This window comes from Hyalella azteca, unplaced genomic scaffold, assembly GCF_000764305.2.
Source record: "Hyalella azteca isolate HAZT.00-mixed unplaced genomic scaffold, Hazt_2.0.2 contig10672, whole genome shotgun sequence".
Taxonomy (NCBI): Eukaryota; Metazoa; Arthropoda; class Malacostraca; order Amphipoda; family Hyalellidae; genus Hyalella; species Hyalella azteca.
Genome location: NW_025940701.1, coordinates 162,447 through 189,362, shown reverse-complemented (window position 1 = coordinate 189,362; position 26,916 = coordinate 162,447). Strand labels below are relative to the sequence as shown.

The window sequence follows — 26,916 nt, the reverse complement described above, 5'->3', positions numbered from 1 at the left end:
TTAAGCCTAACACATGAGACCTCCCGTCCATTGTGGGTGATTAATGATTTGAGAAATTTTAAATAATTTAGACCTTCCGCTTCGCTGGTGTAGTTCGTTATTTCAGAAAACTTTAAGGATTATAAGCATACATAAAATTCACAAATGATGATCAAATAAAATATAAACAACAATAGAATTTGTCTTGGAAAAGAGAGAACGAAAAATCACCAGGTTCCTGCAGTACAATCTCTCTCAAAATTTCTGTGAACTGTACATTACTGTATATGCCCGAACAAAATATTCCAAACAAATTTGTTGCAGTCAAAATAGTGGTGCGATGCAAGCCCGATTTCAAGTTCGTTCCGTAGCTGTATTCTGGAGATGTGATAACTCGTAACCAAGATACGGATTCAATAAAAAAAACGGACATGCTAAGTCGGAAGTCGACTTCACGCCAACACTCTTATCAGTGTAGAAAAATTTAATTTTTTATGCGAAGGCAAATTTCTACGTCAGAGCATCATTGCTCGTTCATATTTGTAACCAATTCTACTGAATTTCGGATTGAAATTTAATGCCTGAAAGATTTCAGTCAAGGAGAACGGAGGGAAAGTAGAGTTATTAAGTGCACTTCAGATTAGCAGTTTATTACCTGCAATAAAATTTTTATGGAATAAATGTACTATTTATTTGAAATTAATTTTTGCAAACTCAATATTGTTAAATATAAGGTTAACTTATTAGGTAGTATGGACGGCACAGGACTATGATAGGTGGTTCTTATCAAGGCACAGGGCGCTGAAGCTAGCACACGCGCGTGTATATATAGCGATAAGAACTTCACTATCGTCTGCATGATTACAATAATTATGCGTCAAGTGGTATGCTTCATCATTAGAAATAATTGGTAGATATCAAAAAAACAGAGATTACATTCATGGTAATAAAGCAATTCTGTACCATAAAAATGCTGCAGTACAATTTATTAGGATATCTTCGATAAATAACACGAAATACTATGAGTGCAGTATATATATACGTATGCAAAAATAACATTCTCAATCAGAAATTTGTTATCAACCAACAACATTATTTAACGAATATCTATGTAAGTAACATAAGGATAGTATTGTATAAGCGATCATTTCGTGCAACATCATCGTAAATTGAAGAACAATAACAAATGAAGAGGAAGTCAGCTGTGGACGTGGTGTAGCCACCGCAATGAAACTCAATAGCTGGAACATCAATCACAGAAAACGCGTCAAGAAAATGTTGCCATCACAATCTCATAAAAAGTTACAAATTCTACCTGTTTTAGACCCCCATTTAAAGTTCTCACAATCGCACACTGACATAATACTTAACCTAATAAATACTCGGGTCTAAGGTTTACTATTGTGCCTGTTCTTAAAATGAGACATACCATTCTTTCATCAATCAAATATATAAATCGTGTAACAAAATTGGCATCGTAATTTTAACATTTAATACAGGGGACAATGTAGAAACTACATTAGGGTACAAATTCAATCCATCAGGATAGAAGATATTTGAAGTGACATTCAACAGCCGTCGTACTGTAAAAATCACACTCATTAGCGCGGCAAAAACCGTACGTCCATACATCACGTTTAGGATCATCAGGGAGAGCACCATTCCAATAGATCACTATTACGAAGCACAACGTCTGTAGATCATCAGGGAGAGCACCATTCCAATAGATCACTATTACGAAGCACAACGTCTGTAGATCATCAGGGAGAGCACCATTCCAATAGATCACTATTACGAAGCACAACGTCTGTAGATCATCAGGAAGAGCACCATTCCAATAGATCACTATTACGAAGCACAACGTCTGTAGATCATGAGGGAGAGCAGAATTCTAAGCGTTGTGCGGCGATGCCAGCTGTGTCATTGAGTGCGCCAGTTGCACTCCTTGTTCTCCTTCCAGTTCTTGGTGCCTGCAAAAATAAAACATCGGAAATGGGAAAGATCATCATTGAGCCGCAAAATAACCTATGATGCTAATAACCAATACAATTTGTGCACATCATTTGAGGCGGAAAGTCACATCTTTACACTTAAGCACCTGAAAATAATGTGAAATTTTCGAATATAATGTAAAACATGGTTATCTATTGCGAGAGTGCTGCCCGAAGTTTTTATGTGGTGGTATGAGTTCAATATAAGTAAACAAGTACCTCGATCATGACACTTTCTGTTGTCTGCTATACTCATCTGTTATCTGACATACATATCTTGTATGCAACTCTAGCTGTTGTACGCATATCAGTCAAATACAACTAGTCATTATCAGTTGTATTCTATGCTTGCCCAACTAAGATTGCAGGCAATGCTTGATATCAAGGCTCACCATCAGAGTAAACTTCCTTCTTCCAAACCGGCACCCTGGCTTTGATGCGGTCCATAATGAAGGTGGTGGCAGCCATGGCCTCTGCCCTGTGGACTGACGACACGCCAACGATGATGCTTGCCTCGCACACCTTCACATTCCCCAACCTTCACAAGAACAATTACAAAGAATTCGTTGGCACAAGTCATACTGAAATTCTTCACACCAAAAATTTCATTGAATATTTTAGTTTAAATGGTCTACTTATTTGCGTTTGAGTGATCAGTGGAATGTACTATGTTTAATAAACACATATCTATTGTTATAGTTACGTAGCTAATAAGTAAAAAAATATCTACATCAATACATTGTACCATTTATATTATAAATATATATTTAAATAATTATTCTAGTTTCAACTGACTTGAACCCTTTGTCTAGAGATACATTAACCATCATCAAAGCTATTTGTACCAAATAGCTAGGCAATGAGAGGTCTCGCCTATACACAAAGGGTGAAGAGAATTGCAATGCAAACATTGACATGATATGCAAGAGCAATGAGGCACACACTTATGGTTACAATACTGTTGTTGCATTACAGATCTTGGGCCATACTTTCAAAACTCGCTAGTGAACGTAAGTACTTACGCTCTATTTTCTTGTCTATGATTGGTGGATTTGGCTTGAAAGGCCGTCAATGATTGGCTGATGAACTTACGATCTCTTAACTTCTTTTAAAGAGGCCCAGAACTTCTAACCTGTGTATAATGAGGATGTTCTCGACAGGGAACTGCTTCCTGACTTCATCTGCCAGTTTTTTCATCTCCTTCTGTGCCATGACTTCGTATGCTTCATACTCTAGACTCACAACTGTCTTGTTCTCAAAGACGTCACGCGTCGTGCCTACAAACAGACTGATGGCTCCACATTTTGCACTTGAAACAATCTTAGTTGCTTCAGATACAGATAACTCGGAGAAAGTTAGCTCTATGTGAGTTATCCCTCCTGTTTCTTCATCTCCAGCCATGATGCGTTCCTTATGAGTTTGCGTAAGAACTTTTCAGGAAAAATTTAAAAAGTAATAAGGAAAGCAAAAAATTGCCAAAAGAATTACAAAAAAAGCTGAGGGTGTCCCACTTATTAGAAAATTAATCATCTATTCCCATCTTTAAAATATGAAGTTGATACTGGACATCAAGTTTTTTTTCCTCAATGAATAGTTTCAAAAATGCTGCATAGTTACAATTTTGCCTACGTTATATCTGAAGAAACAATTAATCAACTCTATAAAACTGCACATGCTTTTGATTATCATATGTTTTTCTCTTTCACCTGGATTGTGATGTCCCTCAGAACTCAGCTTAACCTGCAAACAGATTTTAATTGTTATGAAGTTACTAGCATTAGAGCATCCAAACTAACTAATTACTGAGACTACAGCAGTAGAATGAGTTGAAATTAAATCTCAATGTAATTTGGTTTAATTAAAAATTTGGCCAAACTAATACAGTTAGTAATTAGCAAAATCTTTTTCATCAATTCTTAAAAATACTTCACAACACAAACCATAATTTTCTCAACTAAAAAAACAAAATAAAGTCATGAGCAAGGGTTTACTGGTGATGCAGCTATTTCAAAAATTAAATTCACCAAACAACTAACTAGTTTACTCAAAAATATTTCAACACTACTTATCTAAAAATCACTATGCAAATGTACATACATAGCAGCATCAATCACATCATCTTTTGAACAACTACATAAATATCATGAAATCAACAAGCATAATAAAACTGGAATCATGACTGCATTAATTATACATTTGAATAAGTATACCTATGATTTTTTCTATGATTCAAAGTTTGTTAGCCTAACCATAGTTCTGGCAAAAAATACATTTATATTTTTTGGTCATTTGTACAAATGTAATTATAAATAAAATCAGCTTCAGAACAGACTGACAAGCATAGGGCAAAGTTAGATATTTTTGGATCCTGCAAATAATTTATAAACAGAGAGATGAACATACTTTTGTTTGTGAGAGCACACTTACCACCACTGATGGGAGGAATGAAGGCTATCTCATCACCAGCTCTGAGCCAGATTTGGTTGGTGTCATCAATATATTCTTGGTTCACAGCAACCATAACACATTTCTCTATTTTGAGCAGCTGTGGCAATTTACTCGAGACCTGACAGAGAGAACATATCTAAATTGTAATGGTGTGGAAATCTTGGAAATCTTTGTCATTTGTCATAAACATTTATAATACATTGGAGAGGGGGAAATCTTTTCTAGGAAAATATCATTAAATTTTTTAGAAATAATTCAGAGATGCTCAAAAAATGTTGAAGTTATGTTTAGAATTGAAAATCTACCTTAGCTATTACACATCAAATGAAGTACTGATTCTCCCAAGGAGCTAGAAAAAAATTTAGTTCACATCCAAATTTCAGCTCAGGAGAGCTTTATATAGAAGTCCAAATTATGGACATAATGCAGACATCATTTAAAGAGTATGAGAAATGAAATCTAGGTACCTTTTATTTGTTTATCACAAGGACCAAAGAGCAGTGCTTAAAAAAGTTATAATGAACTTCCTACCATAAAGGTATGTCATTTCATTGGAAAACAGTTAGGTTAGTCAAAAAATAAGCAAATAATAACAAGGTTATATCTTTTAATGGAGCTTTCATGAATAAGAAAGAAAAAATTGTACATAAAATGAAACAAGTATGTATGTATTTAACAAATTCCTACCTCATAAAATAACTTTTTAGCAGATGTAGGTGTTGAAAGACTGAAACTTGTTTCTCGACAGCCACTTAATTCTCTAGCAGAGGCAAAAAAAACTATTTTGACAGAAACAGTTTCAGTTTCATTGATATTCATGCTTTTATGAAAATTAAAAAAACATGTGGTTAAATTAATAAAAATTATAATGAGCAACTTTAATCTGAAAAACATTTATATGACACCATTAATGACCATTTTGTGGTATTACAATTTACTGGAGATATATGTGGCCTAATGTAGGTACATGTCCAAACATAAATTTCTCAGGTACTTATAAACATTTATATACAATTGAATAATTTTGTATCTTCTAAATTAAATTGTAAATACCATTCTAAAATCAAATTAAAACATTTTTCAACTTATCTTTACTTTCCAGTCCTTCAATACTTTATTACTCTCATACTCGTATATATTTCCAGTTTCCAAAATTTTTTCATTTTTTAGAATCATTAATGAAACATATAGTACATGATGCTGAAAATAAAAACATATATAATTTTTACACAAGTGTTATTAAAGTAGGTAGCCGTAGTACAGCTATAAATTTAAAAATGGTAAAATTTATTGCAAGTTAAGTTGCTTTGTTAGGGGGCTCAAAATATGGCTAGGTAGTCCAAAAGCACATGGTCATATTGTATTCCCATTGAAAAAAAAAACACACATTTACATGCATTCCTATTGCTCAAAGACAAGCAACTTGACCAATCTCAATCTAGAAGATCAGGCAGAATTTAAAAAAAATCTTGGGTAAAAATTATTGTTTTGCAGGTGATTTTCAAAAGCAGTAATCCCATGTTATTATTTATGATGAAGTGAGAGTTTTGCTTGTAAAGTGTTAGTTAAGGGAAGACAAATCTTGGTGTTGCTGTTTGATGACTGTTTTTAGGGTAAAATTAGAGATTTTGGGTAACGTGTGCATGGAACTTTGAAAAAAAGTTTGCGGTTGGTAAATACTAAATGGCTTTACATGGCCAGAATATGCAATATGGAATTCACGGCTAGAAGAAATGGCATCACGGCTCAAAAAAATTGAATCATAGCTGAGAAACACATATAACCACAGCTTGAAAAATCCAGCCATGGATGGCCAAATAGATATATTTCATGCCTGCATCCTGCCTGACATACAAGGAGCTAGGTAGGCATAATTATGTACTTGGTGTATGGACCAGCCCAGACGCCCAGTGGCAGTGTTGCCAGCCGCCAAGCGTACCTACATCCGGATCCAGGCGCAGCATGCTGTCATGCTGATGCTGCATCATCATCATTGCACAAATGTTGCTGACTTGCTGTTACTAAAAATTGTCAAAACCTGCTCCAGCGTCCAGCCATCAGCTAGCTGTTTTAATACTGGTATAAGCCATCAGCTAGCTGTTTTAATAGTGGTATAAACTTGAAAAGCAATGTTTGAGCCATTTAAAAAGTAGTATAAAATTATAAATTGGTATAAACTTCAGAAGAGTTCATGTTAATCATGTTTTACTAAGTTACTAGAATACTAGTAGTAGTACCATACTTACTTCATCACTTACTTACAGTTACCTACATGTTTACCAATTATGCTTAGATTCAAATAAAACTACAATTTTGTCTTTATAATGTCAATGCAAGGCTAGCAAGCCTTAGCCTTTTTCTCTACATTTGAGCAGAAATCACTCTTTATTTTTCAAATCTTCATAGGTACATTGCCTTGACTCTGTAAGATGACGCCCTGGGCCCCTGGGGCTGGAGCTGGAGATGCAAACTACAACACATTCCAAATGGCTGAAGACGTGACAGTGAACCAGATTATTGATCAATGATCATTATAATATTATTCAACTAATTCAAGTGGACAAGTCATCCTTTGGAGAAGCAAAAAAATGTTATGACTTATGAATGATACACGTTTAATTGGAGAAAACAGGAATGCTTCGGACTATTCTATGCCAAACTACAGAGTACAGAGCATAGTGGCACTGGCAAAGCAGAGTTTTTTATACTCTCCCTCAAGACTGAGGCTCAAGTCCTATAAGTAGACCAGTATCCTGGATAACAGCAGTGTCATACATAAGAAATTGAATTAAATTTGGGGTAAATGAGGAAATTCAAGATGAACTGATTCTAAAAAAGGTAAAAAGCTGTGGTTTGCCACTATGCTACAGACTACAGAGATTAATCAAGTCTTGTTCTCTACTGTGGGCGGTGGCTACAGCCTACAATTTACAAGTACGACAATGAAGCTTCGATACGAATCATACGATGAGTGGTCAGCCTGTCACTAGGCTGTTTACTGTTAGCCTGTCAGGCAGGTCAGCTTTGCGGATTTACTGCGATTTCCACTGAACAACTTCTCCAGCACATTCGTGATTCGTCTGGCCGCTTGTTGCGTACTGCCAACAAAAATGACTTGAAGTTGACGTGCACCTGACAGAGCCCCGCAGCTGTCGCTGGATGACAAATCAGCGCCAGCCGCCAGTCGCCACTCGCCAGGGCTGAGGGGCCCAGCCTCAGGCCCTCTTCTTCTTCTTCTTTTGGAGCTGAGGGAGCTCTGGAGACTCGTCCAAGGCAGCCCCCCGACAGAATAGTGCTCAGGATTTGCGCAACTGTGGGAAAAAGGCAGAGATGAGACATTGCAGAGAGCAGCCATGTTAAGAGACTGGAGCTGTTCGACTGTAATATCAATGATAAAAGACTGAAGGTCCAGCCTGGGCAGCACAGCCTGGAGCTTCTTTTGACCAAGTTGGTCTAGCAAAGTGAGAGTTTATACTTTACAAAAACAAAACAAAACTCCTGTGGGCTCGTCTCTGCCTCAGGCCCTCAGCTCAGCCTGACCCAAGGCTGCCAGCTGCCCAACTCCGTCGTCGATTCCTCGTTGCAGCGGAAAAAAACGGCTTCTTACTAACTTGAATAAAGAAAAAAATATTTAAGTAACATAAAGTAAGTACCTATATACTTAATTACTTTTTAAAAAATATTCTCCATTTAATAAATATTTTAAAAGGTATGCAAAGGAATACTTGAATAAAAAATTAACCAGCAGGACGCGAAAACATAATATGACCTTCAATTTCTAATTAGGAAATCATGACTTGTCAAAACTGCTTCTCAAAGCTACTGCATGACGATGCTACTTCGTTCACGTTTGTTTATTTTGCATAATGCAGTGTGAATAAAAGATTTGGTTCTGCAGTTCTGTTAGGTAAGAAATAATATTCATTGTAGGCAACGAACAGAAAAAAAACTAAGATTAATAAAGGGATAAGGCCTTTCCGAGTTATGACTGTATTCAAATTTCAAGTTAATAACAACTGTTTGCATTATTATTTATTAAAATCAATATTAGGCCTTATTAAATTGGTCCCCAATATTTTTTTTTGCTATATGATAAATATTCTCACAACTGAACAAAGAATGATTAGGAGGATGCTGAGGATTTTCAAACCCCGCATGGAGAATATGAAATGTGTACCCACGCAAATATGCTCTGCATGGTTGACTGGTGCTGAGTCCAAACTGAGGTAACCTCCCACCCGCCGAATTTCAACCTCTACAATGACATTATTTCAAGAGCGTGTGTAGAACTATCAATTGGAAGAACTACCAGTTATGCAGAGCAGGTGGATGTTTGCCAAATTCGGCGCAGCTATAAAATTCTTTTCTATAGAACTTCCCGCTCGTCTGACTAAAATTCGCGTTTTCTGGAAGAATATAAACTCAACGTTATTCATTCTTCAATCTGGGTGCCAGCTATACCCGAACAACCTCAAAAACGTGTTTTCATCAATATTATCTTTTAATTAGCGTCTAATATATCAAGTAAAGTTGATGATATCAAGTAAACTTGATGATATCAAGTAAACTTGATATCAAGTAGTTAGATATCAAAATGTGATATCATCATTAAGTAGTTTTACTGATAAGCGGTTACACTTATCTGTCTATGCTGGGCGAAGTGAAAAACCCACTGCGCTGTTTGTAAAAAAAAAAACGTGGTAAAAGCATTCAAAAATTGGCCATAACTAAATCGGGACATTTGACAACAGAATATTTACGCTAGATAACAATAAAATATGCTAACATTTTGACCGATATCATATCATCGTCCGAGTCGTTCAGGAAAATAAAATAACACGTTTCAAAGTTTGTTATCATTGTATAGACGTGAATAACCCTTAATTAACAACGGGAGCTGCGGGACTGAAATCAAGTTCAACTACGACAAGAACTCTACGCGTTTCAACTTGCAGCCTACATGCCGTTTCACACAGGCCCAGGGCGAACTGAAGGGAAGACGATCATAATCCATATTGAGGAAAACAAAGAAATAAGTGGGCGCGAATATGAACTGAACAACCGTATTTAATAAAGACGCTGCCACTGGGATTTAAACTTGCCCTGAATCCATATTGAGGAAAACAAAGAAATAAGTGGGCGCGAATATGAACTAAACAATCGTATTTAATAAAGACGCTGCCACTGGGATTTAAACTTGCCCTGAATCTCTTTTGGCGCTCGAAACTTAAGCTCGGTTATGGAAGATAGTTATTGTCTGCAGGAGTCATACCAAGGAAAGAACTTATCTTATCCGTCCTAAGCTCAACTGGAATAATCCGTTATCTAATTAAAATATAAATATTATATCTCTAAAATATAATCAATCGATAATCACAGGAGACGAGCAGTTAAAGCACCACAATGAACAGTTACTAAGTTCTTAAATAAGCAAAACAATCATGTGTTGTCATTCAAAATTAATGTACCGAGGATCTTGGCTAGACCTTTTCTTATTGCCTCTGCGGTCCAGCAATTTTCTATAGTTTCCCGCACCTGACATTCGTCCAACAAATTATAAATATATTGGTTCATCTGAATTTAGCAGCAAGTTAATATAAACTGATGATAGATATCATTTCATTAGCCAATCTCCAACTAAATCTTATAACAGCAAATAAGACTAAATTTGGTACCAAGGCGATGTAACCGACGACAAGGCTGTCCGAGGAATGGACATATGTAATGCTAACAGAAGACAGAACGCACACTTTCCCCACACGTAGAAACTGATAAGCTTTAAATAAAACTATATTAAATAATAATAACAGCTTTAGACAATAATGAAATGAAAGACGACCCTCATTTCGGAGAACGCGAATCGCTCGAGCACTAGAACAATCGATGCTGATTTGACAAGTAAAATATCAATACAACGAGCTACAGTTACGATTATATTCTTCGGTAAGTTATCGTGCTGTTGCATGCTCGATAAGACGCCGATACCAGACGATAAAGACGACGTCGCCAACAGATAATACAGTGACAGTGCGTAGTGCGCGTGACGTGCTGGGGCGAACTTTAGCGCCCGTTGCCGTCTTCTTATCTGTAGGAGAGTCCCACTTAGCACTAGGACCACGAATAGATATATTAGGAAAACTTCGATATCACACATACGGAGCGATATCTTAAAACAGGTCAGAGAACCCAAAACACAACACAACACAAATAACACAAAACCCGTTTGGCTAGGTATATTGCAGGAATTTAACCTCAACAAAGTTCCCAATCAATAAATACTAACGGGCCAGCACATCATTCTTCACAAATATAGTTTATAAATAAAAAACATTGCTTTGTATGCTGGCATCCTATTGCACGAAATTAGGAAAGAACCTAACATATTTTGCCATACATGTGGGCTCATTCTTTGGCGCGATTTAGCACGAATTTCAACTGAGAAGCACAATGAGTTAGGACCAGGGGCCGTATTATCAAAACTTCGTAAGTACGCAAAATCGACTTACGAGTGGCGTTGCTATGACAACGTAATACTAGCGGTGGTATTATAAAAACATTTGCGCGGGAAAAAAATTCAGGCTTTTAGCTAAGACTTGCGTACGAAAGTTTTGATAATGCTAAAATTAGGGTGTATTTACGTACCACAGAACTTTTTTGTCGTAAGTACAAAAAGTTACGAAGTTTTGATAATCCGGCCCCAGGTGAACACCATCAATGCACTTCTATTAAGTACAGCATTACAAGCCTTAGGTAAGCCCGCTACATAAGAATATAGGGTAAAGAATAGTAGAATACAGTCTCCCTAGCAACTGCAACCGTCAGGCGCCTCACAGGGACTGCAGTTAGCCTAACTAATATTACCACGAGATAAGTACCAAATTATACACTGACTTTGTCCTGCCTTTCAATATTAGCTTCTACTCCAAGTATATTCACTCGAATATTTACATAAATATATTCGTATTTATTGACTTCGAAGACTTAATTTGGGCACAAACACAGAATAGGAATGGTGAGGTTGACGTGAAACAGTGTCGGCACCAACGAGAATCAACTTATATCTTACGTGCATTGCAACAACGTAATTACCTAATTAGCTCCAACACCTTCTAACGTGCAAGAAGCGGATGCTCGATATTTCTTATTATTAATATAAGGCAAACACCGCAGCAACGGTGCATTTATATACTAAATGTGTGGACGGGAGCGGTGCATTGCTATAGTTCAAATATGTAAGGTTGACCCACGAGGATTTCCGCCTTTCAGTGCACCTTTATTGAGACGGCACTGAGCTCGAGAAACGTAAACAATCCCGTCATACCCATGACGGATTGATTGCCTGCTTTGATTCCAATTAAGGGAAAGGGTGACGCTGTGACGTCAACAACAAACTACATCCACAAAGCGAGCTTCTCGTGGGTCAACCTTGAACTAGTTCAACCATGTGCATCACCACTACCTCCATTCTTACAAGAACATACGCAAAACGAATGTATACATATATTATTGATAAGAGTTACGCGTACACAAATAATTAGATACCGGGGCTATTTTGCTGGACAACACAGATTGCATAAACATTTTCAAGGTGGATACAAGGCTAAGGTTCGGTCACGCCAGTAACTTAATCTAGCTTTCACCCACACTCAAACGTTAACCTTTCATGTTTGGCTAACTTGAGTGAGATATTTATAACATGGTAAAATTTTTGAAGAACAGTACGCACAGGACTAATAAAAAAAGCAGGTAAATACGAAATGTAGAATAGACGGAACCGATAAGCTTATATCGTTAAATAACCTAGCGAATCATCGGATACTGAAACCACATGAATGACACACGGTAAGAGCGGCAAAAAACGGAAAACGCTTCCTCATATGAGGGTACGCACACAGTGAAAGCAGGTTGCCAGCGTGCTGGTTACCTGCTCAGGCTGGCGCCTGAAACCATAGAATACAGAAGCCTATTCGTACAGGTTTTCACTGTGAACACTTACATTATTATCCTATGTTCATTCTTGTGGCAGGTTGAAACCATAGCATACAGAAGCCTATTCGTACAGGTTTTCACTGTGAACACTTACATTATTATCCTATGTTCATTCTTGTGGCAGGTTGAAGCAGGTTGCCAGCGTGCTGGTTGGTTACCTGCTCAGGCTGGCACCTGAAACCATAGAATACAGAAGCCTATTCGTACAGGTTTTAACTGTGTACACTTACATTATTATCCTATGTTCATTCTTGTGGCAGGTTGGTGCAGGTTGCCCGCGCGGGCAAACCTGCTTTCACTGTGTGCGTACCCTGAGACTCGCTTGAGGAGAGGCTTTGGTTTGCAAGGACTTGGAATGAACGTGCAATATTGTGCATGGCCGTTACCAGCTCACACTTCCATAAACGAACTTCCAATTGAGCTGAATATTACATACGAATGTACTAAAACTAATCGCTTACAAAACCGTTTCATCATACACGAATATAATATTGTCATGTTTAGCCCTAACTTCGGTAATAAAGTACAGAGAAACCACACTCTGGGAATTCCCGCTTGAACGAACATTTAGAAATCCAATGTGAAAAAGTGTAAAAATTTAAATAGAGGCCAATATAGTAACAATATCGCTTATTACCCAATAAACAATATGGCCTCCCACTTAGCAAAAGAGAACTAGCAACGAATTGGTTTGCTACGTACTACAGTAGACCACGTAGTTGCGACAGCTAGTTAATTACAGCAGTTAGTTGCGCTACCAGTAGACTATGCATATATGTTCAACTGATCTTAAAAATTGGACGGCTTTCCTTTGACTGGTTGATTTAGTTACTAGCAGAGACAAATAATTATTTAGAACGAGCAGCCTAGGCATAGCAGAAAGAAGGGTACGCACACAGTGAAAGCAGGTTTGCCCGCGCTTGCAACCTGCTCCAACCTGCCACAAGAATGAACATAGGATAATAATGTAAGTGTTCACAGTGAAAACCTGTACGAATAGGCCAGCGTCAGGCCCTGTTTATTTCAATTTCAGGCGCCAGCCTAAGCAGGTAACCAGCACGCTGGCAACCTGCTTCCACTGTGTGCGTACCCGAAGCGTCTAGAAGCTCTATTTTCTCGCCTTCACCGAGCAGCGACGACATCAATGACAACACTAATGTATGTGCATCTACTGTTGGCGCTACACCTTCCTAGAGCTACATCCTGAAGTTTGTATAAGGTTTTAAGATTGAAGTGTTAAATATTAAGATTGAAGAGTAGAATACGCTGGATCTTTAATTGGGACGGCTAGTATATAGCAAGTCTTGGAAATTAAGAAAGTTTAAAAGAACAAGCTGCAGTCTATATGAAAGTGAAAGGTCGCCTACCACAGATATACAAATTAAAATAACGCGAAAACAACATGAGCATTATTGATAGGGATATTACAAGAAGAAACAAATCCACCTAAATGTGTACAGGTACACGATCTGCAACGATTGAATGATGGAAAATCCATCACCGCTGCCAGAAGACCGTGTTTCATTCCTCATCCCAGTCTAAAAAAATATAACTCAGTACTCGCTGCAGTGAGTGACAGAGAGCGCATTTTCTCGTCGACGAAAACTTGAGGTCACGGACGGACGGACAGACGGACATGGCGAGCACAATAGTGCATTTTTCCATAAATGAGAAAATGCGCTAAAAACGGCATTTACAAAATAATTTACCGACCACTAGTCAGCTCGCTGTCCAAGTTTCATGTGCCCAACTCTTGCAACCTAATGAGCCGTGCGTCACTGTACGTATATAGTCACGACCCGAGGAGGTTTTTATTCTGAAGTGAAGCGTCGGAGGAACGGACGGTCAGTTATCATTATTCAAATGATGGCAAAAATGTCTTGACGTTGTCTTGCGAATAACACATCCACAAAGCCTGCAAAGAAACAGTATCGGCCTACCTACCGGGTCAGAATAATAAATAATCTAGAAGGCACATGACAGGGACGCTGTAGGACAATTAGAAACTATCAGCAACATGTTTTAAGTGGTACAGTAATGTATTGCGATATAAACTTTACGGCAAATGTATGACACGACAGAAGCGCTGGTCCGGGACGGCTGAGGCAAACATGGCCGGCAAGCATTGCGCTGCCTGACATTAAGACATTAATTTATATCACCACTTCACACGCCCACACAACGTGTCTTGTGTCAAATTGAATAACTGCGCTCACTCAAAAATATTTCACCTCTAACGGACAAGGCATTTGCAACTTCGTGTTGTAACTTAATCACATAAATAAACAACAATATATGCGCTATGTGATGACTTGAATCAAGAACCTTGAGACTCGTGCGACATAAGGGTACGCACACAGTGAGAGCAGGTTGCCAGCGTGCTGGTTACCTGCTCAGGCTGGCGCCTGAAACCATAGAATACAGAAGACTATTCGTACAGGTTTTCACTGTGAACACTTACATTATTATCCTATGTTCATTCTTGTGGCAGGTTGGAGCAGGTTGCCCGCGCGGGCAAACCTGCTTTCACTGTATGCGTACCCTTAGACATGAGCAACACGTGTTCTATTCATTCCCAGAGCTGTCTGACATCCCGAGCTAAATGAGGAATTTTTCCAAGCTTTATCTGTATTAAGGTAAACAAACCTTAACAGCTATAGTTTAAAGAACACAAATTGACTCGCTTGTTATAAAGGTCCCGTCCACACTCAGAGCAGCACCGTTAAGAGGTGAAGAACAGGTTCTCCCACAACATATGGTCATAAGTAAGTATTATACACTGCATTTCATACCTCAATAAATAGAATAAACATTTAATTAACCAACTATAGTTAAATGGCTATTCGGATAAAATTTATCACACATACAAACAGAAATTGGTTTCACGTTACATTTGGAAGAATCTGCAATAAACTATATTTCTTATTGAAAAGCATGCAATTTTATATTATAGGAATAATAACTATAGCTCGATTGCAAGTGTTACAAATGGCATTTTGGCCAATGTTTTGCCAAAGTAATGAAAGAAACGATAGCAGTGTTAGCTTAACTACTTCGTTAATTAGAGAGCTGCGTCAGTGGGTTTCTTACATTAGCACAACTCAATTAAGCGTTACTAACTCATTGCTGGAAACTAAATTTTAACAATAAATACAACCAGAATGCTCGTCAAGTGCAGAGCCACCATCGTTAAATATGTTATGACATGACATGACACAACTACTAGCAATAGAGAAGTTATTTAAATCTACCTATCGTCAAGTACGGCGATCTCTGTGACACGTCAAGGAGACACAGCAGCAACCTTCTAGGAAACACTGTAGCATTTTCCTTTTATACACTGTAGCATTTTACTTTTATACACTGTAGCACTCTCCCTTTATACACCTTAGCACTCTCCTTTTATACACTGTAGCACTCTCCTTTTACACACTGTAGCACTCTCCTTTTACACACTGTAGCACTCTCCTTTTATACACTGTAGCACTCTCCTTTTATACACTGTAGCACTCTCCTTTTATACACTGTAGCACTCTCCTTTTATACACTGTTGCACTCTCCGAGGAAACAGTCATTTTCATTAAACAGAAACATTGGAACTCTTTAGGAAACACCATGACACTCTTCCATATACTCAGTGACAAACTTCTAGGGAGACTCTGAGCAATATTTTAGAAGAAACTGAGCACAATTTTAGGATACAATGTAGCACTATATTAAGAGACAACATGGCACGATCGTTAAGAAATAATACGTGACATTTTATTGCGGAGTGACCTGGCTCCAAAACATGGAGGTATCTCGAAAACAGCGACACTAGATTGAGCAGCAAATATTTTCCAATAATGGTTAGGGTTAACATTTTTAACTTAGTAGTAATACCTTAATTAACTACGTTGCAATCTTGGATAACAAATACCGTGGCACTTAATTAGTAAGCTTGGAGGTCTCTGCAATGATAGGAATTGTATTGCGCTCCTGAGAGCTTGATCGCTTCACGCGCTTGTTCAGGGAGACCAAGAAATTTATTGAAGTACGAGCCTGCAAGAGGCGGGCTACCCGCGAGTGAAACAGAACACCAGCAAACAAAACAAAAAATACAAGATCACATTAACGAGCTTGAGAACATAAACATCTCGCCGACATCGGTTGACGTCCAGCTTCGAGGTCCTGACCCTTTCGGCTTAGATGGCTATTATGAAACTTGAGAGACCATTCATCAATAATGTTTATTATCCTTATTGTAATGAGCAAATCATCCGGAAGATCCGAGTCAATAAAAGGGCGGTGATGAACTGACACACACAACAATCATCAAAGAAAAGCGAATAAGTAGCGAAGCACTGCAATGACGAAAATTAGAAAATCGTGTCATTAAAGAAATAAGAGAATATAATGAAAAATTATCAAATAATTTGTTGGCCTTTGACAAGAAATCATTTGGAAGAGTCTTGAGAGTTGCCAAAAATAACAAAAGACATAACAACATCTTGACAGACATACAAACATCGTGACATTGATGACATGTTTTGATTTTATAATGAAAGGCCTCTGGCTCTTTTTTTTTGATGGCCTATGGCTCATGCAACGCATGCGCACTTAACCCCTAACCACTCCCAGAAAAAAACGACATGTCAGGCCTCTGGCTCTTTTTGTTTGATGGCCTATGGCTCATGCAACGCATGCGCACTTAATCCCCAACCGCTCCCAGAAAAACAACATCTGCAGCAAACCAAAGTCGCGCATCCAATCTACGGACCAACAATAATTGCACCCACATCATAAAGTCCGCCCAGGGCTGCCAAACTGCAAGAGATGTAAGACTTTCTCTACTGAATTTACTTAGTTACTATAAAACACTGCAATTTATGCCTTATCTTTATAGTATCCTGCTATTGTGAGCTCGATGTTTACGTCTGCGCTGGCCCAGCTACCTAGTGTCCTATACTTTCAGGGAGGGGCTCTCTCCAAAAGCGGCTTGCCCCAAATGGGGCAAGCTTGTCCCATTTGGGGCAAGATCCCCAAGTGGGGATCCCCTCCACTGAGCATCTCTTCTCATGCCCATCCCTTCCCACAGACCTCCCCGTCTCCTTCCCTGTGGGACAGTCCTCTCCAGGCTGCGGCCTTCCTGGCCTCCCTCCCATCATCTGTCCCACTGATGGGAAGGGATGTTTGTCTCCTCTCTGTGGGACAGTCCCCTCCAGGCAGCGGCCTTCCTGGCCTCCCTCCCATCATCTGTCCCACTGATGGGAACGGATGTTTGTCTCCTCTCTGTGGGACAGTCCCCTCCAGGCAGCGGCCTTCCTGGCCTCCCTCCCATCATCTGCTCATCTCCCTCCTCTCGCGCTCGCCCCCGCGACAGCCTCCCGAGCCGTCCTCTAATCGTGCCTGAACTTCGACGCAACGAACAACAACACGTGAGAGAAGTTGTTTACATGGCTCCAGTTAGGAAGCGTCTCTCTGGTATGTACAACAGACTGTGGAAAACAACACGTGAAAGAAGTTGTTTACATGGCTCCAGTTAGGAAGCGCCACTCTGGCATGTACAGCAGACTGTGGAGAACGTTTCATGTTTCTGTGAAATTACTTTTTCACTCGTTCTCTTCCCCTGTAACTATTGGAAGACAAAGCAAATAATTTTGAAATCTTTCGCGATTCCGAAGAAAGACGAAGCAAATAATGTCGAGATCTTTCGTGACGCTGAAGAATACCCAATCTATCCCTAACTACCAATTTTTTTGGACGTAACAAACACCAAGTGGACATCGCTGTGAAACAAGCGTAATAAGTTCCATGCTATGGCGAACGCGGACAATTTGAAGAAAATATCAAGCATTGCCACGTGCACAGAAGGTAGCTTAAAGGAAACTGAGTCGGTTATTCTTGTTGCCACAGTAAGAATTACGGCGTTGATGTGGCTGGCTTGTGAGCAAGCAACTTGGATATTAAAATGAGAAACTTGAGAAGGCCTAAATAAATATAAGAAAACATTAGTGTTATACGAGAGTGTGGAGATGGGAAATAAATACTAAGAAACATCGGATATTAAATAGAAGAATGACGTTATGCAAGTCTAAAAAATAAAGTAGATAAACGCAATAGAGCCTGCCGAGAGCAATGAGAGGCGAGCATTGATGTGCATAGTTTCAACGGGAGCTGCATGACGTCGTTTGGTATCCTTCGTTAATTATCCGTAAACAAACAAACTTCTTTCATAATGAACATTAGCACATTTGCCATGATGAACACATATATAGTTGAGTTGAAGGAGATATGCGATGATGGCTGAGACGAGGTACAGATCAGGGGCCATACTTTTAAAACTGGCTAAGTGAACGAACGTAAGTACTGACGCTCCCTTGCAACATTCAAGAGACGACTGGACAAGTGGTTGAGAAAGATCCCGGACTGTCCAGTAATGGGAAACTACCCTCAGCAAGTGACAAGCAACAGCATCTTGCATCAGCTGGCCCAAATGAGGGCAAATAGACGGAACACGTCCAACGTTACATCCGACGACGACTCGGAGACGGAGGACGACGAAGGCGGCGCATCAGCGTGACCTTGGACTACGACGTCCTAAACTCATCATAAGGTCATAAGGTAAGGTAAGGACGCTCAATTTCCTTGTCTATGATTGGTGGATTTTGCTTGAAAGGCCGTCAATGATTGGCTGATGAACTTACGATCTCTTAACTTTTTTTGAATGTATAGGCCCTGATCGTCGAGCACCACAACATAGCAGTGGTGTTGGTGATCCTGAATCTGCCAGACATCAAGTTAAGCTGCACGTAAGCCATCCCCTTCTGTTCAATGGAGCGAGTAAGAGCGAGCGTTGAGAAGACGTCTATAATTGAAGTGACTGATGCATTTTTAACAGAAATGACTCCGCTGGGAAGACTAGGGTCACGTGCCGCCAATCGTTTGACGGTGGCGAGGCGTAAAATATGGAGAAATGGTCGCTGCCAAGGAGCGTGAAGAGCAGCCACAGCATAGGAGAGAGCGAGCGGCCGTATCATCAGAGCAACATTTGGAGCGTTCAGTATTAGGAGCGAGCGGCCGTATCATCAGAGCAACATTTGGAGCGTTCAGTGTTAGGAGCGAGCGGCCGTATCATCAGAGCAACATTTGGAGCGTTCAGTGTTAGGAGCGAGCGGCCGTATCATCAGAGCAACATTTAGAGAGTTCAGTGTTAGGAGCGAGCGGCCGTATCATCAGAGCAACATTTGGAGCGTTCAGTGTTAGGAGCGAGCGGGCGTACCATCAGAGCAACATTTGGAGCGAGCGGCCGTATCATCAGAGCAACATTTGGAGCGTTCAGTGTTAGGAGCGAGCGGCTGCAGCATCAACGTAGAAGTCAGCGTAGAGGGGGCAGTGGGAAGTCGCCAGTCCTCCCCAGCCCCAGCCCTTGGGGATGGCCAGGTGACCGAGTCCCTCTCTCACGACGGCGCTGTTGCCTGCAACACAAACACATGTCATGCCCCAGGGCAATGAGGCGAAGCGAGCGTCGAAAGCAAGTGCAAAACAAGCGTGAGCAACATCGCAACGCATGTACGTTTAATAACTAAAACTATGACACCATTACCTCACTGCCAGAAGTTAGTAGGACATTTCTCCAGTGAGGCAAGGAGGACCGACCTGTATAGTAGTGGCGCGTGAGGGCTGGACTTGTCCAGATGTGGTCTGCAGCGAGGGGCGTAGCGGGCGATGAACAGAGCACCGTGCACACGTCCGCAGCCTGCACGCTGCAGTAGCCCAGGCTCTGCAGGGCCTTCAGGCCTGCCACGACAGATACGTTAGAGTAAATAAAAGGTACGTGAGAGTACACGAAAGACACGTGAACGTCTTACCCTCCGAGCCCTGATACGTGAACGTCTTACCCTCCGAGCCCCGACACGTGAACGTCTTACCCTCCGAGCCCCGACACGTGAACGTCTTACCCTCCGAGCCCTGACACGTGAACGTCTTACCCTCCGAGCCCTGACACGTGAACGCGCACAAAAGACAAGTAAGAGACAACGTCTTACCCTCCCACCATCTACATGAGTGAGCAACGACAGAGAGACTAGCAAATCACACCAATGACATGAGGAGAACGCACCGTCAAAAATTATTGTCACAATACATACCATTACGAGACCAAAAAAAAAAAAGAGAGAGAGATGCCGTTTAAAACAAAACAATGCAACACACAATTAAAAAGGTCCATGAACGAAAAGCTAACTAATCAATAAAATCTAGAGAAAAGTAGACTCATGAAAATGATCAGGAAAATAAGTTCCAACTTCAAAAGATTCCTCTGATGAGAAATTGCAACGATAATAGTGAGCGAAGTTTAATGAGATGCTAGTCTCCGTTGATAATTAAGTAGTTTATACGAGTTGATCGGTGATGCGTTACCAGCAGAGTCCGGCGGCGCCCCGATGTTGCCCAGCAGGATGACGGCGGAGTCGCGCAAGACGCTCTCCTGCAGGTCCCGCAGGACGGCAATCAGCGCATCCTGCAGCTGCTGCTCGCGAGCGTCACCGCTCCTGGTAAATTCCAGCCTCCTCTTGACACGACCATCTGTGTGCCCTTCGTCAGCAGCAACAGAAGTGTCATTACATGCAGCAGCAATAGCATTTCCTGCTTCATTTCCGTTATTGTTGCAGATGGAGCCATTCAAAGTTTCAGATTCAATGACACCTGCTTCATCAGCAGCAATATCCTTCCGGTCCTTGATGTACCCATTGTGTAGATTCTTGGCACTCTTCAGATCGTCCTGAGAATCTATTGAATTACGGCTATGATTATCACTAGAGCCACTGAAAGGACGTAGAAAATGGTCGCACGTTTGAAGAAATGACTCACATCGGTCGATGCAACTTTGCAGCTTGCCATGGAGGTTCACTACCGTAAATGTTAGTTCATGTGCACGGAAGCGACCCAAGTAAGGCTTGCTCACAAGCCCGTGCTTTCTTGAAGTTGTTTCCAAAAGCCAGTGCTCCTCGAGGTGAATGTACTTCTTGTTGAATAAGAATCCGACGTATTCATTAGACGCAGCGGATGTTCCGCGACGACTGCCGTAGCGGCTCACGGGTACAGGCGATACTTGGCACGCCCAGTCCCCTATTTCACCGGGCCACTCACGTACCCTGCGTAGAGATCCCGTGTTGAGTTCGTGGCAAATTTTGGGCAGTAGCTTGGCACCCAGAATATCTTGAACAGCAACCAGAGAAAATCCGCGCTCGAGAACCGTGCGACAAATCACCTCCATTACTCCGGGGTTGCTCAACTTGTCCGGAGTGAGTTGACACAGACTCCACGTGGCAACCCGCACAGCGCGCCGTCCGTTGTGAACGTTCTCGAAGAGACCATGTATCTCAGGTCGCTCAGATCTCAGGGACAAAAGCTCGTAAACGTCGGAGGTGAACTCCAGGGAGAGGCGGTGGCCCACGAGTCTAGGGGAGCAAGAAACGCTGTCGTCGGCCGCCTGCTCGATTACCTTGAGGACCTCGGCGTCGTTCAGGGCAGTCGGAGGAAGCACGATCATGGGCTTAGAATTTCCTGACGCTTGATTATTATTATTATTGTTTGTCGGTGCGGACAAGGTACGTCGGTGTCCAGGGTGCATGGCGCGTTGCATTTGTCGGTGCTGCGGACGTCGGTCTCCTGGAGTACGGCCACCGCCATTACCGATGGTCATGCCTGCAGAGGCTGCCGTCGCGGCGGCGCGACCGTCGTCGGAGTGGCCGTTGGTGAGAGCGGGGGTGCAGGAGGTCCCGGGGGAGTCGACCGTCAGGTGGGGCAGGATGTGACGACACGACCGCGTGCGAAGTCCTCTCACTTTCGAAACATCTTCAGCGGTCTTGAAAGGTCCTTTCTTCTCCCTGAACACATCAAATCAGCTCAATCTTTCACGTACAACTGAAAACATTTGTAATCACGGTGCTAGAGTGTCACCTATTATAGGCTAGCGGATCTTCTCAATTTAATAAAAGCCATGTTTTGAAACAAATATATGAGGAGAAAAAATTACTCTAATGCTAAAACTAGGTATAAGCAAAAAATAGCTTTTATAGTTTTTAAATGTGGGTTATCACCAGCGGTAAGGGACAATGGCACATCTGAAACTATAGGAGATCAGGAAACATTTTGAATTCCAAACATGTTGTAAGGAACTTTCGAAATTGGTAAAAACAGTATACTTGACATTATAAATTAATACACATCACATCAAAAATGCGCACTACTCATATAATAACAAAGTTTCAGAATAGGTGCCAGACATGACCATAATTGACGTGAAAATTTGATACACAAAAATGCGCACTAATAAAATAATAATAAAGTTTCAGAATAGGTGCCAGACATGACCATAATTACCTGTGATGCACAATCTGTGCGGCCATCTCCTGGTTGAGACCAGGCACGGACATTAGCTCAAAGATGGTGGCCGTGTTGAGATGAACCTTCTTGAAGGGCGTGCTCCTGGGGGTTGCTTGCAAGAGTACATCGGGTGGGGCAGTGGGGTTGACGGACGAGCAGGGACTGGCTGATTGTGGGGATGACAACTGGGAGCTGGGGAGCGACATTTCAGGAGGCTGCAAAGAGTATGGCAGCGGGGAGGCAGTGGGGAGAGGTGGGGAGGCAGTGGGGAGGAGTGGTGTGGCTGTCTCATGCGAGGGCTGTTGAGTCTTGCCTCCGTCACTGCACATATGAGATGATGGACATTAGATTCAGGAGAGAATTAATGAGGAATGATAGCTATAATAGGCTGGACAAGTTCGGTGACATTTTTTGCAAACGGGCAATGAAAAACTACATGCAACAATGTGCATGGTAAATTTAATAGACAATCTCAAAAAATAAAACAATTTGAGTAGAAATGGTGTGCTGGGGCAAATGAAATAAATCATGACCTTTAATAAATATATACATGGAACTTGAAGATATAAACTTTAGTCCTGCAACATTTGCAGTAAGAGCTTTATTAGCAAGTCTAAGCTTGTTTCTTCATATTGTGATCAAGAACTTCTTGTAATCAGTAGGTACCTATGCTTTGATTATGTTAAACTGAAAATAAAAATTTTAAATACTAAAGCAGTGAAACTGATTCAAAATAAATGAAAATTGTTGGCATTTAACTTCCTGTTGTCTCAGTCATAAAAATACTTACAAATTTTCCGATATTGTAAAATCGCGGCTGAGTTGAGCCAGTTTGGCAGCTCCAACACCCGACACCAGAGCCAGGTCCTGAAGGTTTCTGAAGCCCCCAATGACCGTCCTGTATTCAATGATGCTCTTGGCAACGGTGCGAGTGATGCCACTCACGGTCATCAGTTCCTCCTCTGTTGCTTGGTTCAAGTCCACCAACAGGCCCTGTCGATAGTGTAAATTTTACACTAACGTTACACTATAATTTACACTATAATTTAATTTAATAATTTATAATATAATTTAATAATTTATTATAATTTAATAATTTAATTAGTTACACTATAATTTACACTAACGACATGCCCTGTCAAACATTCATTAGAAATTTTAGCAATCCACATGAGATAGGGTACTTCATAGCAGATGATACTGACTGACCATCCATTCAGACACAAGTATAGAAGAGCTTGCATAAATTCAAGCTTAGTTGTCTTTTGCTCACACATATACACATGACAAGTGTACCTTACCAAGTTTTACAATGTCTTTAAAAAGGTAATATAGGAGGCAATTTTCTACTTGAAGAACTTTATAATATGAATATGGCTAAAATAGTTATGCAAAAAAGGCTAACATAATTACCTAACTTTCATTGACAATAGTCTCCTGATCCTTATATAATATCATATAATTTTATATACGTGTATATATATATACCGGTATATAATCATATATAACATAAGATCTGACAATCTAATGTTTCTCATTTTTTAGAGTATCATAGACAGCAGCTCAACATACATTGAATTTGGTGTAATTCAGTCAATATTATGATTCTATATAATTTGATTAATTGTGCCCCACATAATTATCCTGAATGATTAAAGGCCACATATTCAACACACAAGTACGTATATCATGTAAGCTACCAGCTTCAAATGACGTACTGCTATGCTAGTATTTAAACTTTAATGTGCTATGATAAAACTAATAATTAAGACAATCATATAAGTAAAGTAAAAAAGTTTAGGGGTATTTATGCTACATTATTTTATGTTCCAATTAACTTCCTGATAACACTAAAGCCACATGTGTTATGATACGTTACAATAATACCAGTAAAATATCCACAAATGGACCACAATTTAAGCCTTCATGAGCCACAGACCAGCTTAAAATTATTTATTATGAGAAAAAAAAATTTGCATGCTTTCCTTAGCAATCTGAACTTGACAAGGTTTTTGAAAACTTGCTTAAAAAACAGTTATTTATGTTTATTATTTCAAGAGTATAGATATAATTAAGCAGACTGCTAAGTCAAAATGAAATGAACACACTGACCTTGTTTTCTTGATCCAACAGATTGAAAGTTGCACTCAGATCATTGTTTTTTTGATGTTTCTTGAACTTAGCAGACAGCCAGGCTTTGCTTTTTCTTAATGACATCCGACGAGCAAACTGGCTGACCCGGCTGGCTTTGCTGGTCATACTGGCTGTCTCATACGTTGCAGTCAGTGATCTTGTATCACTCATGCAGCTCTCTCTTCCATCAGCAGCACTTGAGCTTGGCTTGCTTACATTGTTGTTGCTGGTTTCATTTTTGTTTATAGATACTCCTCTTGATAGAGAAGCTTCATTTTCAGGAGAAATAGGAATAGAAAAACTTTCTTGCACTGAAGACTGATTTTTGTTCATTTTGTTTGCATTTCAGTTTGGTTTACATATGTGATATAGGTACTTGCTCCTACTGACTGTCTGGATTCACATCAACAGTTTTGTTGGCACAAACATATTATGCCATGTGATAAATAAGATTAACTTCAAGTGTGTGTGAGAGAGAAGGTATATAACTTCAAACAACAATATATACAAATTAATCTGGTAAAAAACAATGACTTTTGCCCATCAATAGGAATTTTTATTAGGCACATAAATCTAAAATAAATTCAAGGGCTTATAGAAGTACAGGTGAGCCCTGAAGTGACTTATCTGTATATATAAACCTCCTTCCTACAACTAAACTTAAACTGAAAATTCATACAAAAAATGCCCATGAATATAGCCAATTTCATCCATTCCAATGGCCCTTTCTCATTTTCTTCAATAAAAAAATAAGAAATATACCATTTTTTCACATGCACTTTTTTTTAAATTACCCATGAATCACCATGTCCATGATCATTATTACCTGCAATTATAGGAAATTTTTGCCTGATATTACTGATGGGAATTACATCGCCTTACAAGTTGTCAGAAAGTCTGACAGATTGAGAAAAATATGTGACCCAGGTCCCAGAGCCAACATGCAAAAATTGTCAAAAATCAGGCATGTGGAGGTTGTGGTGGGTGGCAGCAGGCATGGAATATAGGTACCTATCTACTTGGCTGGCCATGACTGGATTTTTTGAGCTGTAGTTTTATGGGTTTACTGGCCGTGATTCTATTTCCTTGAGCTGTGATTCCATTTCTTTGAGCTGCGAATTCCATTTCTCTGCCATGAAAAGCCATTTATGAGTTGCAAACTTATTTACAAAGTCGCATCCACGTGTTACCCCAAATATCTAATTTTATCCTGAAAATGGTTTGGTTGTACAGCATCATTTAACATTTGTCTTCACTTAAGTGGCAACTAAACACGTGATAAAGCAGTCTGACTGCTCTGATATAACTGCAACTACACAATCTTCAAGGAAACCTTTTGTGTTGATGCGTTGTTATTATGTTCTGCAGAATATTTTGGCTGGAGCATTGAAGTTTTGTGGATTGTGGAAGTTGAAACTTTTATGAAACAACACTTTTGCAACGTGCAAATTGCAATTTTTTCAACCAAACAAAAATACATGACATTAGAGCTGCAAGATTTTATACCTACTGAAATTATATGATATTAATTATTAGAGCTACAATAATTCAGAAAAAAGTATGACTTTTCCTAACCTGAGTGACAGATTGACAGCCATTAAAATTTGACCATGCACAGCCACAGCCTACCATGCTGATACTGACCAGTTTCTGCATCCCTCAGTCAGATTGGTAACTTATTCAGTTAGTAACAGTTAGAAAAGTCTAATTAGTATAGGTTGGCAGAATTTCTTCTTTCAAGCAGGTTTCATTGCGAATAAAACAAATTCTCTGGTCTTCAATGAAACCTGCTTGAAAAAAGTCTAATTATAGACTAATTAATAGCTGTTGATGAGATGCCAATATGTCAAGATAAAGGGTCTGGCTTGAGTGGCTTCCATTTTCCAAAATCCAATCCCAAGTGCCAACCAGGCTGAGGCATGGAATATATCTACTAGGCTAGCCGCGACTTAATTTTTTGAGCCGTGCTTTTATGGATTTGCCAGCCATGATTCCATTTATTTGAGCC

General features: G+C 39.9%; 2 protein-coding genes across 3 annotated transcripts; both read right to left on the bottom strand.

The window, feature by feature from the left end:
* Positions 1–603: 603 nt before the first annotated feature.
* On the bottom strand, positions 604–4,431 carry LOC108671512 (molybdopterin synthase catalytic subunit). 2 transcript variants are annotated; one of them, XM_018159069.2, is made up of 5 exons: positions 4,398–4,431; positions 3,677–3,710; positions 3,103–3,380; positions 2,363–2,508; positions 604–1,949 (listed from the first exon to the last, which is right to left on the bottom strand). In XM_018159069.2, exons 3-5 carry the CDS (start codon positions 3,369–3,371, stop codon positions 1,900–1,902), a joined length of 465 nt encoding a protein of 154 aa, XP_018014558.1. In that variant the 5' UTR covers positions 3,372–3,380; positions 3,677–3,710; positions 4,398–4,431; the 3' UTR covers positions 604–1,899. The 2 variants fall into 2 exon arrangements, with proteins under 2 accessions (XP_018014558.1, XP_018014566.1); XM_018159077.2 differs by lacking the exon at positions 4,398–4,431 and having other exon boundaries at positions 3,103–3,400; positions 3,677–3,705.
* Positions 4,432–19,415: 14,984 nt separating this feature from the next.
* LOC108671160 (endonuclease/exonuclease/phosphatase family domain-containing protein 1) lies at positions 19,416–25,427 on the bottom strand. Its single transcript, XM_018158648.2, has 6 exons — positions 24,888–25,427; positions 23,566–23,768; positions 22,773–23,096; positions 20,808–22,276; positions 20,046–20,186; positions 19,416–19,864 (listed from the first exon to the last, which is right to left on the bottom strand). The coding sequence occupies exons 1-6, from the start codon at positions 25,239–25,241 to the stop codon at positions 19,731–19,733; spliced, it is 2,625 nt and encodes an 874-aa protein (XP_018014137.2). The 5' UTR covers positions 25,242–25,427; the 3' UTR covers positions 19,416–19,730.
* Between the last annotated feature and the right edge of the window lie 1,489 nt (positions 25,428–26,916).